This window comes from Trachurus trachurus (genome assembly GCF_905171665.1).
Source record: "Trachurus trachurus genome assembly, chromosome: 4".
NCBI classification, from domain to species: Eukaryota; Metazoa; Chordata; class Actinopteri; order Carangiformes; family Carangidae; genus Trachurus; species Trachurus trachurus.
This window is the reverse complement of record NC_139898.1, coordinates 27,442,503-27,457,242: the sequence shown is the minus strand read 5'-3', so window position 1 is coordinate 27,457,242 and position 14,740 is coordinate 27,442,503. Positions and strand designations below refer to the sequence as shown.

At 41.8% G+C, this 14,740-nt stretch overlaps 1 protein-coding gene across 1 annotated transcript; it reads right to left on the bottom strand.

The window, feature by feature from the left end:
- Nucleotides 1–296: 296 nt before the first annotated feature.
- On the bottom strand, nucleotides 297–14,740 carry LOC310985331 (uncharacterized protein; the record flags this gene model as incomplete). Its single annotated transcript, XM_083970906.1, has 4 exons — nucleotides 14,637–14,740; nucleotides 6,589–6,722; nucleotides 455–569; nucleotides 297–322 (listed from the first exon to the last, which is right to left on the bottom strand). The coding sequence occupies exons 1-4, from the start codon at nucleotides 14,701–14,703 to the stop codon at nucleotides 297–299; spliced, it is 342 nt and encodes a 113-aa protein (XP_083827032.1). The 5' UTR covers nucleotides 14,704–14,740.

The window sequence follows — 14,740 nt, the reverse complement described above, 5'->3', positions numbered from 1 at the left end:
ACACACTCACACTCACTCACACACATCCATGCATGCATATGTACGTACACACACACTTGTCGATGTGATTAAACACAGCAGGACTGCAGCCCTCAGCACTCTTCTCCTAACTTACTGACAGCTTTAGAAGAGTTCCCAATTATGTGTGTGTGTGTGTGTGTGTGTGTGTGTGTGTGTGTGTGTGTGTGTGTGTGACACAGTATTGTCCTCCAGCAGACAACCCCCACCAGCAGCAGCAGCGGCAGCAGACCCCCCAGGCATAAGCATGTCTTTACACGACACTAATGCTATCTGTCTCAGTGTTTCTGTCTCTGGCTACGGGCTGAGAGACGGAGACATGGGAACATGGCGACTTCAACACGGAGCCAGATTCAACAGTCTGATGGGACGGATAAGGAAAGACAATGTTTGGTCAGCTACAAGTGTGTGTGTATGTGCGTGTGTGTGTGAGTACCTCTCCTCCTCTCCCGCTCCTGGAGGAGGCGTAGAGACGTGAGGAGGTGCAGGCGGTGGAGGTGGTTGTGCACGCCGAGCTCCAAGAGGTCGTACTCCGAGAGGTGGAGCAGGTCCTGGAAAACACAAAAACACAAAGTTAATCTGAAGTCATTTATTAATATTCCAATTATTTACTTTATTAACAGTATCTTGTTTGTAAGAGACATTTATATATGTGGTTAATAATTATCATGTATGACAAAAGAAAACGATGGGGGCGGGACTAGATAAGCTTTTGCTTCTCCCGCTTTCCCTTTCGGCCATGTGTATTGTATTACTCGAATTAAGATGAAGTGTGATGATGATGATTCAAATTGACATGCCCGAAATAAACAAATTGATTGATTGATTGATTGATTGAAAACCATTATATAATGTATGATCATGAGAGAAACTGAAACCAGCAGATGTGACTGATCATAATGTCGATCAATGTTTCCAGATGTCTTAATTGTCTTATATCAATACCAAACCACTGTAATGTTTAAGTGTTACTGTTCACAATCACCCACTCTTAGTTTAAGCCAGGGGGGGGCAGCAAGCTCACCCCCAACTGTGCCCTAAAATATGAAACTGTCACCAGCTACAACAAACACACAGCTCCTCAAAAGCTCCATGTGTCAACAGTGAAACATGCCAAAGAGCTACAGTAACAGATGCAACAAACAGTTTGCTATTTCACAAGACCAAGAGATTTCTTCTCTCAGCAGTTGGTGAACAAAAACCTGAGCTGAAATATATTCAGCCAGCACCCAGCAGGTGGTGAGAATGAAAACCTGCTCAGAGCTTAATGTGGCTTTAAAAAATGAAATGACTTCATTGTAGAATAAGCACTGGCACTGTCATCGTAGCTGTCTATTTTATCCTTCATTAAAAATAGATAGATATATATATAACATTTTGCTGCTTTTACAGCTGCAGTAGACTCTCTTAGTAATACTTAAAGGGATAGTTCAACATCTTGGCAAATTGGCCCATTGCCATAATCCCTATTGTCGGTGTGAGCTACAGTACCTTTAAAATGTTGGAGCAGAGCTGCAAGCTGCTCAGAGCTACGCTACGGAGGCTCATGGGATTTCTTGGTTTCCCTCATCAAACTCATCAAATACACAATCCAACAACTCTATAACGCTCTGGCGTGGTGAATGTGCAGGTCACAACTTGTCCACGAGAGCGTTTTGGAGTTGTTGGATTGTGTATTTGATGAGTTTGATGAGGGAAAGCAAGAAATCCCATGAGCCTCAGTAGCGTAGCTCTGAGCAGCTCACGGCTCTGCTCCGCCATTCTAAAAATAGCTTGCACCGACAAATAAAGGTAACGAACCTACTGCTAAAACTATAGGGATTATGGCAATGGGCCAATTTGCCAAAATGTTGAACTATCCCTTTAATGGATTGGCTCACATGTTATAGTCATGGCAGAGAAATGAGACAGATCTGACCCTGTGACCTGGTTACAGACTGAACTCTGACACTGAGCTCAACAGAGTCTCAACTCTGACTCTTACTCAGGTGACACAACCAGAATATTTCTGGCGTCACTACTTAGGTCTGAAAGTTGTGCAGGGACACAGAGAGACGGACAGAGACCAGGACGTCTCCAACCAAGAAGGAGTTCAATTCACTTTTGTACATTTCTGAAAATGACAATCCTATTATTACTATTCCTGTCATTTTTCGATTTGAACAACTAAGAAATATGAAAATCTAATGAATTCTTTAATTTTATTATCTAAGTGAAAACATTCAGAGCTGAGTTGATAAGTCGAGTTCCATTGTGATACAGGAAAGCTACTGTTGTTGTGCTTGCTGGAAGTTGGGCAACACAGGCCGCCTAGACAACACGATGGCTCCAGCAAAGCAAAGCAAAGCAAAGGAAAAATGCCGAGACCACCGGTGACCTCCTATCATCCAGAAGTGTGTCGTCTCCTCCTCCTCCTCATCCTGCTCCTGTCATTACAGCATTGTCTTAAACACACGAACAAACACACCCTGCCTCGCTCCAGCCCTCGCCACCGTGGTATTAACGCAAAGTGACCCCTGAAACAGAGCAGTGAAGGAGCAGGAGCAGGCACGAGGCTCTTTGAAGCAGAAATATACAAAAACATACAGACACACAAGTAAGTGGAGCACACTGTCATCACAGGACACTCCCAGCTCCAACCGAGGCCTTGTTGTTTTGGTTTCTGAACAATACGACCATTCTCCTCGTTCATCACAAACACTGCTCTATTTAGACGACACAAACATACAGTGGGCAAATCCATGAACACACAAACACACACACACACACACACATACACACATGAAAGCAAAGCCAAGCAGAAACAGTGCACAATCAAATTACAGTCACTCTTAGTCACATACAGCAAGTTAGATGTAATACACTCACCCACAACCACACGCACATACCTGCATAACAGAGCAGCCAGCCGCACACACGACACACACACACTCAGAGTCACCCACTCAATACAAACGCATGTGCATACACACTCATGGATGAAAGTTGGTCTTTCTATACTTACCAGGACACTCATTCACATAATGAATTCCCATGGCCCCTCAGTCTAATCTTAATCACCATAAATAAATGTCTAATCTTAATTTAAACCAAACTCTAATCTGCACCAATCAAGACTTTACCCACAAAGAGTCTCTTGTTTTCTGAGGACCGGCTGAAATGTCCTCGTAACAATGGTGTTGTCCTCACAACCATAGAAAGACATGCACACATACAGCAAAACAATAACAACTGTAGATGTACAAATACATAAGCAGGAACACACACACACACACACAGTGGGGTCAACGTGCCTCGACTGCTCAGTGATAACAGGTTAAAGTGCCATTGTGCAAGTGCAAGGTACACACCTATGGGATTCTTTACCATCAGAAATTAAATCTCAAACAAAACTAAAGAGGTTTAGTATGAAAGTTAAACATCGACTCAAGCAGCAGCAGAAATGTGAACATTAATTTCTCACAAGTCATTGTCAATACAGCACTTTACTAATGTTTAATGCTCAATTTACAACTTGCAACTGTGTTTACTTATTCATGGTATCTATTCACCGTATTATCCACTGTATTTGTATCATTGCATTTATTGCATTCAGTATTTTATTCTACGGTATTCTAAAGCCTGACCGGGGACAAAGACTGCAAATTAGCTGAAGCTAGACGTCTTATCACATTTTCACATTTTCTGTGGCAATGTTGTACGTATTGTCCCTGTTAAAGGGATAGTTCAACATTTTGGCAAAATGGCCCATTGCCATAATCCCTATAGTCATAGTAGTAGGCTCGTTACCTTTAGGCCTATTTGTCAGTGCAAGCTATTTTTAGAACGGCGGAGCAGAGCCGCTAGCTGCTACGCTACGGAGGCTAATGGGATTTCTTAGTTTCCCTCATCAAACTCATCAAATACACAATCCAACAACTCCAAAACGCTCTGGTGGCCAAGTTGTGACCTGCACATTCACCACGCTATGAGATAATAACAGAACGTTACGAGACAGAGTTGTTTTAGAGGTAAATTCATGCAAAACCGCTGATGCGTGTTGCCTTCAGGGACAGTTTTTCAGCCAGCAGTCTCTGTATTTACCTCGAAAACAACTCTAACTCCAAGAAACCAAGAAATCCCATGAGCCTCCGTAGCGTAACTCGCACCGACAAATAAAGGTAACAAACCTACTGCTATGACTATAGGGATTATGGCAATGGGCCAATTTGCCAAAGTGTTGAACTCCCTTTAAATAAATAAATAAATACAGTGGAAGACTGCATTAGTTCTACTGTTGTTAACATGAGTAACACAAACCTGTTGACTGTGTGTGTGTGAGTGAGTGAGTGTGTGTGTGCGAGAGAAAGAGAGAGAGAGAGCGAGCGGCATGGTTGGCATATTATAGGCCTAATCTATCTCTACATCTCTCTCCCCCTCCCTCGATCGTCCTCATCTCCCTTGTGTATCCAACAGCAAGTTGACATGTTTTCTTTTTGCGGATCACGCCGAGCTGAACAACAATATGAACTCTCATACCATTGCTGTGGAGAGTTGATACAGCAGTTGTGAATGTTGGTTTTGCCCGCGTGAATGTTGTTGCAACGGTGAAAAGGTGCAAAGAGAGATGCAGACAGACGCAGAGATGTGATCTAAAATATTTTAAAAACCTGCGTGAATCAATATTTTTTGATTTTTATCATCATTCATCATCACGACTCCGATCATATTTGTGGTTGAACACATTGTTGTTCACCTTCCTCCTCACTGACATCATGAACTGTTACGGTCCGGAGTTGATGATGTTGGCTGGAGTTGGTTTTAACCAACACAGTGAGTGTTGTGTTAACGAGCAGCCTGGATGGCGAAGAAGCACTGAGCCGAGTGTTGTTGTTATAGTATCCAGAGGAAGGGTTAGCAACGCTTCGCTGGGCTCAATACGCACAGAGAACGGTCAAGGAGAGTCTCAGATCAGAAGCTGCAATGAGTCTGTGCAGAGGCGATAAAGAGAAGGTCGCAGCAGTTGCAGCCATTGGCCGTGCGACGCGCAACTTTTCTATCAACTGAAGGATTTCCCATCAGTGCACGATGAAATTTGCCTGTTGTGTGTCGATTTCAGCACCACGGCAACACAGCATCTTCAGTCTGAGCTCCATCATGGCTGAATGCGACTTCAACAACACTTTATTCTGTCTCCATCTCACCTTGTTCCCTCAGCATCTCTCTCTTCTTCGCCACTTTCACCTTCTTTTACATAAGCTTTATTATCACTAATTACCCCAGTGCATTCTGGGTAAACATTAGCAGGCCAGGAGGCGATGGAATAATTCATGTCTTATTGGCTAATCAATTGCATCTCCAAGCCAATGGCCGTGTAGCGGTCACAATAAAACAGGCTGGATGTTAAAAACAGCCTCCACATCACTGTCTAATAGGTCTGTGATGAAGTTTTATTGAGCTGCTTCATCAGGCCGCTGTGGGAAACACTCTCAATGATCACCTATTCTTCCAGTTATTCTGCTGAAAAAGAAACATTTAATTTTACTGGAATCGCCCCTTATTATTTAAGGGATACTTAACACAAAATCGATAATTCAACAATTTTCTACTCACCGTCATGCCAAGGAAGGGTTTGGAGAACTTTCAGAGTCATCAAAACGCTTTTGGAGTTCCAGGGGGGGTCCGGCCGGCAACGGATTTTCATATAATAGAGTTCACTTTTGAATCGTCCAAAACACACACTATGAAACATCCAGATACCTCCATACTGCTCGTCTGTACTGACCCAAGTGTCCTGAAGCCGCCACATGGAAAAGTTGTTCAGAAAAAATAATTCGATCTCTGTTTTTAGCCTTGTTGTAGCAGTAGCTCCCAGTGGCTGTGCGAGATTTGCTGCGAGATGTTCTTCCGTGTTTACATCACACATCCAATGGTTTACAATGACGAACGAACATCTCACAGGAAATCTTGCGCATGCGCACAAACATCGACAGAGCCACTGGGAGCTACTGCTACAACAAGGCTAAAAACAGAAATCAAATAAATTTTACAGTACAGATGAGCAGTATGGAGGTATTTGGATGTTTCATAGTGTGTGTTTTGGACGATTCAAAAGTGAACTCTATCCACCGCCACTATATGAAAATCCGTTGCCAGCCGGACCCCCCCTGGAACTCCAAAAGCGTTTTGATGACTTTTGATGGATTATCAATTTTGGGTGAAGTATCCCTTTAATGCTACTGTTTCTACAAAGACATTTTTTGCAGAGAGATGCTGCTCCCAGTGACCCCTCCACCCCCACTGGAACGAACCTGTGAGCAACGTGGCTAATCGCTGGGATGTGTTTGGTTTTTGCTTCTGGTTTCTCTCTAAAATCATTCAATTTCAAGCCATCATCATCATCGTTTGAACTTTCTGCCTCCTTCCTTTCAAGTCTGGAGAGGACAGATGATATTTGTTGTTTACTTTGCTGATCCAGACTTTCTCAAGAGGTCCAGGAAGGAATTTGCTTCTGTAGCTTCGTAGGTGTGTTTGGTCTATTGCTGCCAGTTAGAAACAGGGAGTTGAAAACACTTTGTGTGCTTGTATTACCTCCACACCATCATACTCCTGCTCCAACGCCGTGCAGTACTGTGGCAGCCCCAGCTGGCTCAGCCATCGAGAGATAGACTGGTGCTTCATGGCGACACATATGCACACACATGCATGTAGGCAGATGGTGGCACCTGAAACAGAGAGGGAATAAAAAGCAGTTAAACAACATTTCACACAAAGGCAATCGAACCGTTGTGCAATAACCACTTGTAATCAACGTACACAAGATCTGAAATTACTCATCTCCCTCTCTGTTCAGTGACCTTTCACACCTAATGCCGTTGGAATCTGTCAGTTTACTGTCAGCTGGCTTTTGGAAAGTACGAGGAGACATGAGTAATTTAATGTTCGGAGCAATTTTAAGGAGTGGGTCCTGGTGGAGGACGACCTGCGAAAAGCAAACACTGAAAAGTTGTGGGAGGTTTCACTGAAATTATCCAAACCAGTTCAGGCAGTGTGAGATACAATTTGATACAATTCAAGGCTGCACACACACATACTGCACCATGCTGCTGGAAATGTTCACAGAAACATAACCACCACATCTGTGTGAAATGATCTTAAGATGAGGGAGCAGTGATTTTACAAATTATATATGATTAGTATGAGTTAGTTTCGGTTTCTTTGTTTTGAAGCATTGCTATGAGGACGCTGGTTTAAAGCCGTGCACCTTAGAAACAGGTAAATAACAGGCTCCCATTGGTTATCAAGTTACAGCCCTGAGAAGCTGAACATGTAACACAGGAGTGCAATAAAGCAGATGGAGCATGTGTAATGTGAATTATCTTCAATCAACTGTTCATATGATTGATTGTTTATTATTATTGGCCCACTGCATTGCATCAACTCAGTGTGTGACATTGCATATGCATACTGTATATATATAAATACTGCGTGTGTGTACATTCAGGTCTGTACAGGAGATATGTCAAACACGTTGATTTATTTTCCACAGCAATGCAGTTCTGCAGCCAAGTGTTGTTCTTTATCAGACTAATGGGTGATTAGCAGCAGCTCTACAGATAAACTGAAGCTGGTGGTGATGAAGTCTCCCTGCAACTGAGCATCAAACCCCGTGTCTGTGCTGCCAGTCAAGATAGAGCCACAAAACATTAAACAGAACATCCATGCGAACAGCCGAACTGGATACCCGCATTAAGAGCTGATATCACCCAAACAGCCCTGCTTATTACCACCATAAATCATTTTACCAACAAATACCATGCTGTCACTAAGGAAACATTACACACGCATGAACACAAGGTGATGAAATGATCATTTATGACAGTGTCCTGTTACACTAAATCTGCTCTAAAGTACAGCGTGAACAGAATAGGTGTCGACAATTAGAGTCTTAAAGCAGTTCAACACTATAGTAAATCTGCAGACACAGCAGAACTGAACAGAAAAATCAAAAGTGGTCATTGATCATAAAAGTAAAAATGCATCAATACTGTACAAGCTCACTTTCAAGATTTGCTGAGAGTAAATATAAATTCACATTCCCCTCAAGTTTGGTTGGTTTCCTCAAATCTCCTTTAAGAGGTGTGAAGGTCAGTGTGGCCTTTAGTGCAGTGCAGTGACTGGAGCTCTCTGAACTAAACTACAAGCCTTTGTGTTTATCATAATGATCAAGTGCATACATCATGTTTTGGGTGAAACCAGCCAAAACAAAATACCTGATGAATATTAATTCCTTAATTAAAGGGATGGTTCAACATTTTGGCAAATTGGCCCATTGCCATAATCCCTATAGTTTTAGGAGTAGGTTCATTACCTTTAATTGTTGGTGCAAGCTATTTCTAACAGAATGTTACGAGACAGAGTTGTTTTCGAGGTAAATGCAGAGACTGCTTGCCGAAAAACTGCCCCCGATGGGAACGCGCATCAGGAGTTTTGCATGAATTTACCTCTAAAACAACTCTGTCTCGTAACGTTCCGTTATTATCTCATAGCGTGGTGAATGTGCAAGTCATAACTTGTCCACAAGAGCATTTTGGAGTTGTTGGATTGTGTATTGAGTTTGATGAGGGAAACCGAGAAATTCCATGAGCCTCCGTAGCGTAGCTCTGAGCAGCTCACGGCTCTGCTCCGCCGTTCTAAAAATAGCTTGCACCGACAATTAAAGGTAACAAACCTACTGCTATGACTATAGGGATTATGGCAATGGGCTAATTTGCCAAAATGTTGAACTATCTCTTTAAGTGAATGTACCTTGACATCCATGATTGCCACAAAAACACATCTCTGATGGTACATGTGTTCATATCATAGACATGACCAAGGCATTGTCATGCAAACACAACACAGGAAAACCAATCAACTGATTTTTACATTTTTGCATTATAGATCTTTGATGCTCCTCTGAAATGCTGATAGTCTCATAATCTGCAGCCCTCAGGGATGGGAAAGATCTGATTTATATGGAAATAATGTTGTTCCAGATCAATAGAAAACAAATTTCTATTGATGGGAAACAATAATAGGTTTCTCTGCTGAATCTGAATACCTGTGTCTTCGTACCATTTACATTTTATTGTTGGTTTGTGTGTGTGCATGTGTGTGTGTGGTGACATGTCAGAACAACAAAAGCCTCTGCAAGCACTGAGCATGTGCGGTAACCCCCCACACCCTGACCCAATCATAGTAAGTGATGTCACAGAGATGAACATGATGTCACTCCCACAACAACTGACCACTCTCCAGGACTCCATGCACACACACGTGCGCACACACACACACATATACACACCCTCCCTTTCAATCACATCAATCTAATCTATGAGTGTGTCATCATGTAGATTAGAGAAGGAGAGTCGTTCATACAGTATATGGACTCCTGTCAGTGTCTAACACCATTTCCAGTTTAACCTAATGGAGGAGTGGAGGTCGTTCAGGAGAATGAATGACCTTTATGTTCAGTGATCTTATATACAGTTCATATACAGCAGCAGGCATCACAGGGAATAATACTATGATGTCGTACATGATGTCGGTGTTAAATTATTTACCTTGATTTCTACTCTTCCTCTCCTTGAATGACCTTTTCTGAAAGTTAATGACAAATGGCCGACAGTAGATGAATACTAAAACTGAACATGGACTGACCCTGACATTTCAAAAGGTGATATTCAATGTGAAAAAATTTAATGAATTCAATAATAAATCTAATTTTGGTTCTCCTAAAACAAACAAACAAGAAAAACCTCTTATCCAGTTACATGGAGAAACAAAACGATATAATCACAATGGTTCAACATATTTGTACAATATATAAATCCAATAATGACAGCAAACAATACTGTAGGCGACACAGTTGCATCAATTTGGTAAGTACTTTCCGTAAACAGAGGGCACTCAGAAGGAGAATGGAGATCTGGTCAACACAATACCACATAAACTGTGTCACATGTGTGGTGTTCTTTGCATGTTCTGCATCCGTTCTGTACATCACCTCGTAGTAAAAAGGCATCATTGGCTCTTTCATTATACTGAGGTATAGATACACGTTACGCTGAAGTCAGCACAAACATAACTCATGGTCTTTTCTTACTGCCAAGATCATCCATCAACTAAACCACAGACTAGTGGAGGTCATTTTGACAGAATGCAACATACACTGTAACAATCTAGTGTTGCACTATAGTGTGATGGTTGAAACTAGTAATCGAAACATCATAAATGAATTGTCTATGGCCCAGTTTAGTCATTGCCACAGCTAAACTACACTAGATTAATGAATATGAGGTGCTGAATGTAAAATTTCACTTGCTGATAGATAGTGAGCAGCCTATTTAGCTCACTTTTCTCACATTTAGCCAGTTTTTCTATCATTTGAGGCAGAATTTCATGTAAAACAACATGTTTGAATCTAAATCTAAATGTTAAATGTTAAATCTAAATACTGGATGCTCTATAAACTGCATATCTCAGTGAATCTGACACAAAACTCTCTTTCACAGCTGCAAGTAGAGTTCATATGCAATTTACATTTTAGTCATATCTCAGTGTCACTTTGGAGCCACCACTGTGCCTAATTGCCCAGTTCACTTTCACTGATTTAAAGGGATATCACAGACGGGAAAAGGGGTCTAAGTAACGGTGCCCTCCATATAATTACCTTAAAAATGTGCTATTAAGTCTTACCGCCTTAACGACTTTGGTTAATTGAGAAGCGTATGTGGCCAGAGGATGCCAATGAAACCTGCGCAGGCCACACCCCGTCTGTCTCCAACTTGGGAGTATAAAGACCTCTCAGTGCATCTTTCAGCCAGATGATCCATGTAACAACCGAACCGAAGCAACACATACTACTGAACAGCTGCGTGTCATTTTAAAAGTGTCGAGGTTTTTCCCCCCCGATATTGCGAGCGGTTTATCTTGTAAAATTTCAAAAGGGATCCACATGGCAGAAGCTTTCCATCCAGATAAACAAGTGAACACTTGAATTCAGTTTCAAGACTTGGTGGAAGAAGCAGTTTAAGGCTATAGCCTACCTGCTGGGAAAAAGGAAGAAATGTGCTTGAGTTATACGTCCTATGGGAAGGTTAGATTTTCTTTTCTGGATTAAAAACAAACACAGGTTGTCCTTATGAGACAGGAGCAACTCAGTGGGGATGCCAGCAGCTGGCCAAAGAAAAAGGTTTCATCATTTAAAACTCGCAGGGATCTCTTTTATACATTATTTCATTCATAGATCACAGCTGTGGCATTTTTCTTCTTTATTTACAATAAAATGTAGATATTCCCAATCGTGCTGACAGGAGGGGGGGATATAGTACAGCAGAGGTCAGCACATGAGAGCCAATAAGGAGCGAGCATTGAGAATAAGTATACCCAGCGGAATCAGTGAGCAAGTTCACCATCAAGAAAACTGAACCCGTACTTTGTCCCAGGAGGTTTCTTCTTCCTGTCCGCTCCGCTCCGGCCTTCCCTCCCTTCTTCCTCGCTCCCTCTTGGTTTGACCTCGGCTTTTTCCCATGACCACATATCTCTGGAGCAATGTCACAGCATCCATTTGATTAAAGAGTATAAATAGGCCTTCCCAGCATCCCACTCACTGAATGATCTAAACACCATTTGACAGGTGCTCACCAAATACCAAAGCAACTGTGGAACAACAACAACAACAGCAACAAAGTCCAAACTTTAAGCCAAGACCGCGTTAGAGGACAATTCCTACTTTACTCACTCACTCTCTAATGTCTGTATTGGCTGCCTTTTATAGTCCAAGGGCATCCATTTTGCCAATCACATTAGACTGACACAACCCAACCAATTGAATTAAGCGGCAAAAATAACATCAGCATCACCACCAAGCCAGCTCCAGCCGCCGTTATTGAGCCAGGCAGCACAGTGTTGGATGATTTCAAATCAAGGACGCGGTGCTGGGGAGATAAGACGCCTTCTCTGGGTTACAGCGCCAGGCGGCAGAGCTAATAATCCAGCTGTCAGGGAAGGGTTTGATTGATTTGTCCAATATGAGTGGAATAAAAAGACATGCTGAGAAGACAAACGTGGAAACACAACTGTCCACTCCAGCTGGAATACACCCAACCAATAAAAGTCAGTGCACCACACAAAGTTGCATATAATTTAACTGGTTAGTTATGTGAAAATGATCTTGTAACTGATAAAGAAAAAAAAAACAATGCCTAAAAATATTGGAAAATCACATACAACCATAAAAAGGATGCACACAGTAAAGCATTGCACCTAGGCATTGCTATTCTTTAAAGGAAATTTGCATACACTTTTTGCAACTGACATGTTGTACAGCAGCAGGTCAAAGCATCAACATGTAACCGACTCCGTTTGCAATTAAAATGAAAATGTATACACCATGTGCACACTGGCTTTGCATTGCAAATATAGAAACCAGGTCGCAAAACAAACGTGTCATTTTTCAAATTCAACGCAGAGACAGCCAAACTTCTTGACTTGTGGTCTGCGGTGCTTTTGCGGGCCCCAAATGTCTGCACCACATCAGAGGACAAAGAGTACTACATAACACCTCTGACGTGACTTCTTTTGTTGTTATGTGTAAGAACATAACAGATTATCAGATGTTCTGTGAACTCTGCTGAACCATCTCAGAGCTGTGACATTAAAACATTGGGCACAGGTGAAGTATCATATCCTCCCTGTGGTTGTCTGCTTGCTTTGAGAACATGTCTGAAGCTGTCTGAATGTGTTTACCTGTAGGTTCCAGTAACTACTGTGTAACTGCTTTTTTCCCCAAGAAGAACATTAGATAAAAACATTTTCATTTGTTTGTCTTCCTGAGTTTGTATTCCCCTTGTTTGCTTTCTCTTTTAACCTTCCTATTCTCTCTAATCTGTTTACCTTTTCTTTACTTTTATGCATACCAATCTCCTCCTCTCCTGACTGCTCATAATCTTTCACCTCCATGCTAATCCCAACGTCCTGCACTTTTTATGCATCGTTTTCGTCGCTCCTTCTTTTGCATGTCTATCCATTTATCTCAAGAGAGTCAGAGTCACTTCACAGCTGCCTGCATTTGCTGCACGTGTCGGAGCTGAGGATAAACCATTGCCAGAGGGGGTTTGTGAAGCTCCGTGACACCTCTCTTTCACACTCTCGTACAGGTGCATATCAAGCGTGGCTGGGCTTGCAGATAAGTAGCCACACAGCAGCAAACATCTTATTTGTGTGAAATGCAAGATGACTTTCACTGGCTCTGTGCTGCAGGCAGAGGGGCCATTATCACACTGCACCACAGTTTTCATTAGGTTTTGAATTTTTCTCCCCTGGGGGTTGAAGTTTTGATGCACTGTTTTTTTTTCCTTCACTGATCTTAAACTCTTTCAAATGTTCTCGCAGATGCTAATTTTCCCGTTTTTATTGGGTGTTTCAATATAAGTGCCTGTGCAATGTTTCTTTTATAAGCCCTGTAGAAGGAACAGGAAAATACTTTGGCACTGTCACTTAACCCCATAAAAGTATACAGTCTCCAGTCGGAGGTTATCTCCTGTACTTTTTCCTTTCAAGAAAACACTCTAACATTTCTTAAATCATTAGACTGACAGTACTTAGTGTGGTATTTTTGTGGGCTGACATCATAAAGATTTATTTCGGTCTAAAAACATCTCTGGCTGCAGCTCCAAACTATTTTCAGGAGCTCTGAGCCAACATGTTTCTGCATCACCATATGCTGCGTCCTATAAAACATCCCTGTGGATATGTGCAAAACATTTGAAACTAGTCATCACTTGTAAGGAATTTTATCATTTCATTTGTTTTGAATTAATGGGGGGATTTTGTACTTGCGGGGTGTAAAACATGTCATTGCTTTGTAATAAAATATTGCAACTTTATCAAAATTGCATGGAAGTTTCGTGATTTCATCTATTGCTGATCATTGATTATCACTTTACAAAGCAGTCCCTACATGAAAAACTTATTATAAGAAGAATATATGCTTGAAATTACCTACTATTAATGGGATAGCAGCTGAAAGATACTAGTTGAAAAGGGAGGTATAATTTGCATGACTCAGCTCTGAGGTAAAGGCATTCCTGAGAGGGGCTGCCATGGCTGCAGCACATAGGCATCTGTTTTTATGGAGGAGCAATGGAGAAGATCCAGCAGGACATACTGTAGGGGGGGTCCCCCAACTCAAAGGAAGGAGTACTCTTGGCTCCTTTCTCTCCTCTCTGAACATTACAAGAATCTCTAGCATTCACAGTACAGTTATATGAAACTATTTCATGCAATGCCTGTGCTGAAATATTAACTGCCAATCTGATACAGAGGTCAAAAAGTGCATCTGTTTGTGTATTTTTCTTTCTATTTTTTATACTGTTGACATAGGCTATAGGAGGAAATCCCACAAAAACGTGATTTGACCACAAATAATATTCAAATTACAAATCGTTTGTAATTGAGTCGTTTGCCAACTTCGCAAAACATGCATGCCCTCAGGTGAAGTAGGCTAATATCAAATAGCAGTGAGGTTGAATATTATTCGCTACCCAGAAATGCTGATGAATCAAAGTGTCTATCATATAAGGGACATGTCTTACCTTGAGTGATTAGCAGAGAGACCGACACACTCACAGTCACACAGGCGCTGCAGAGGTCCTGCTGCATGCAATCTGCACACTTTCTGCTGGGGATCTATCTATCT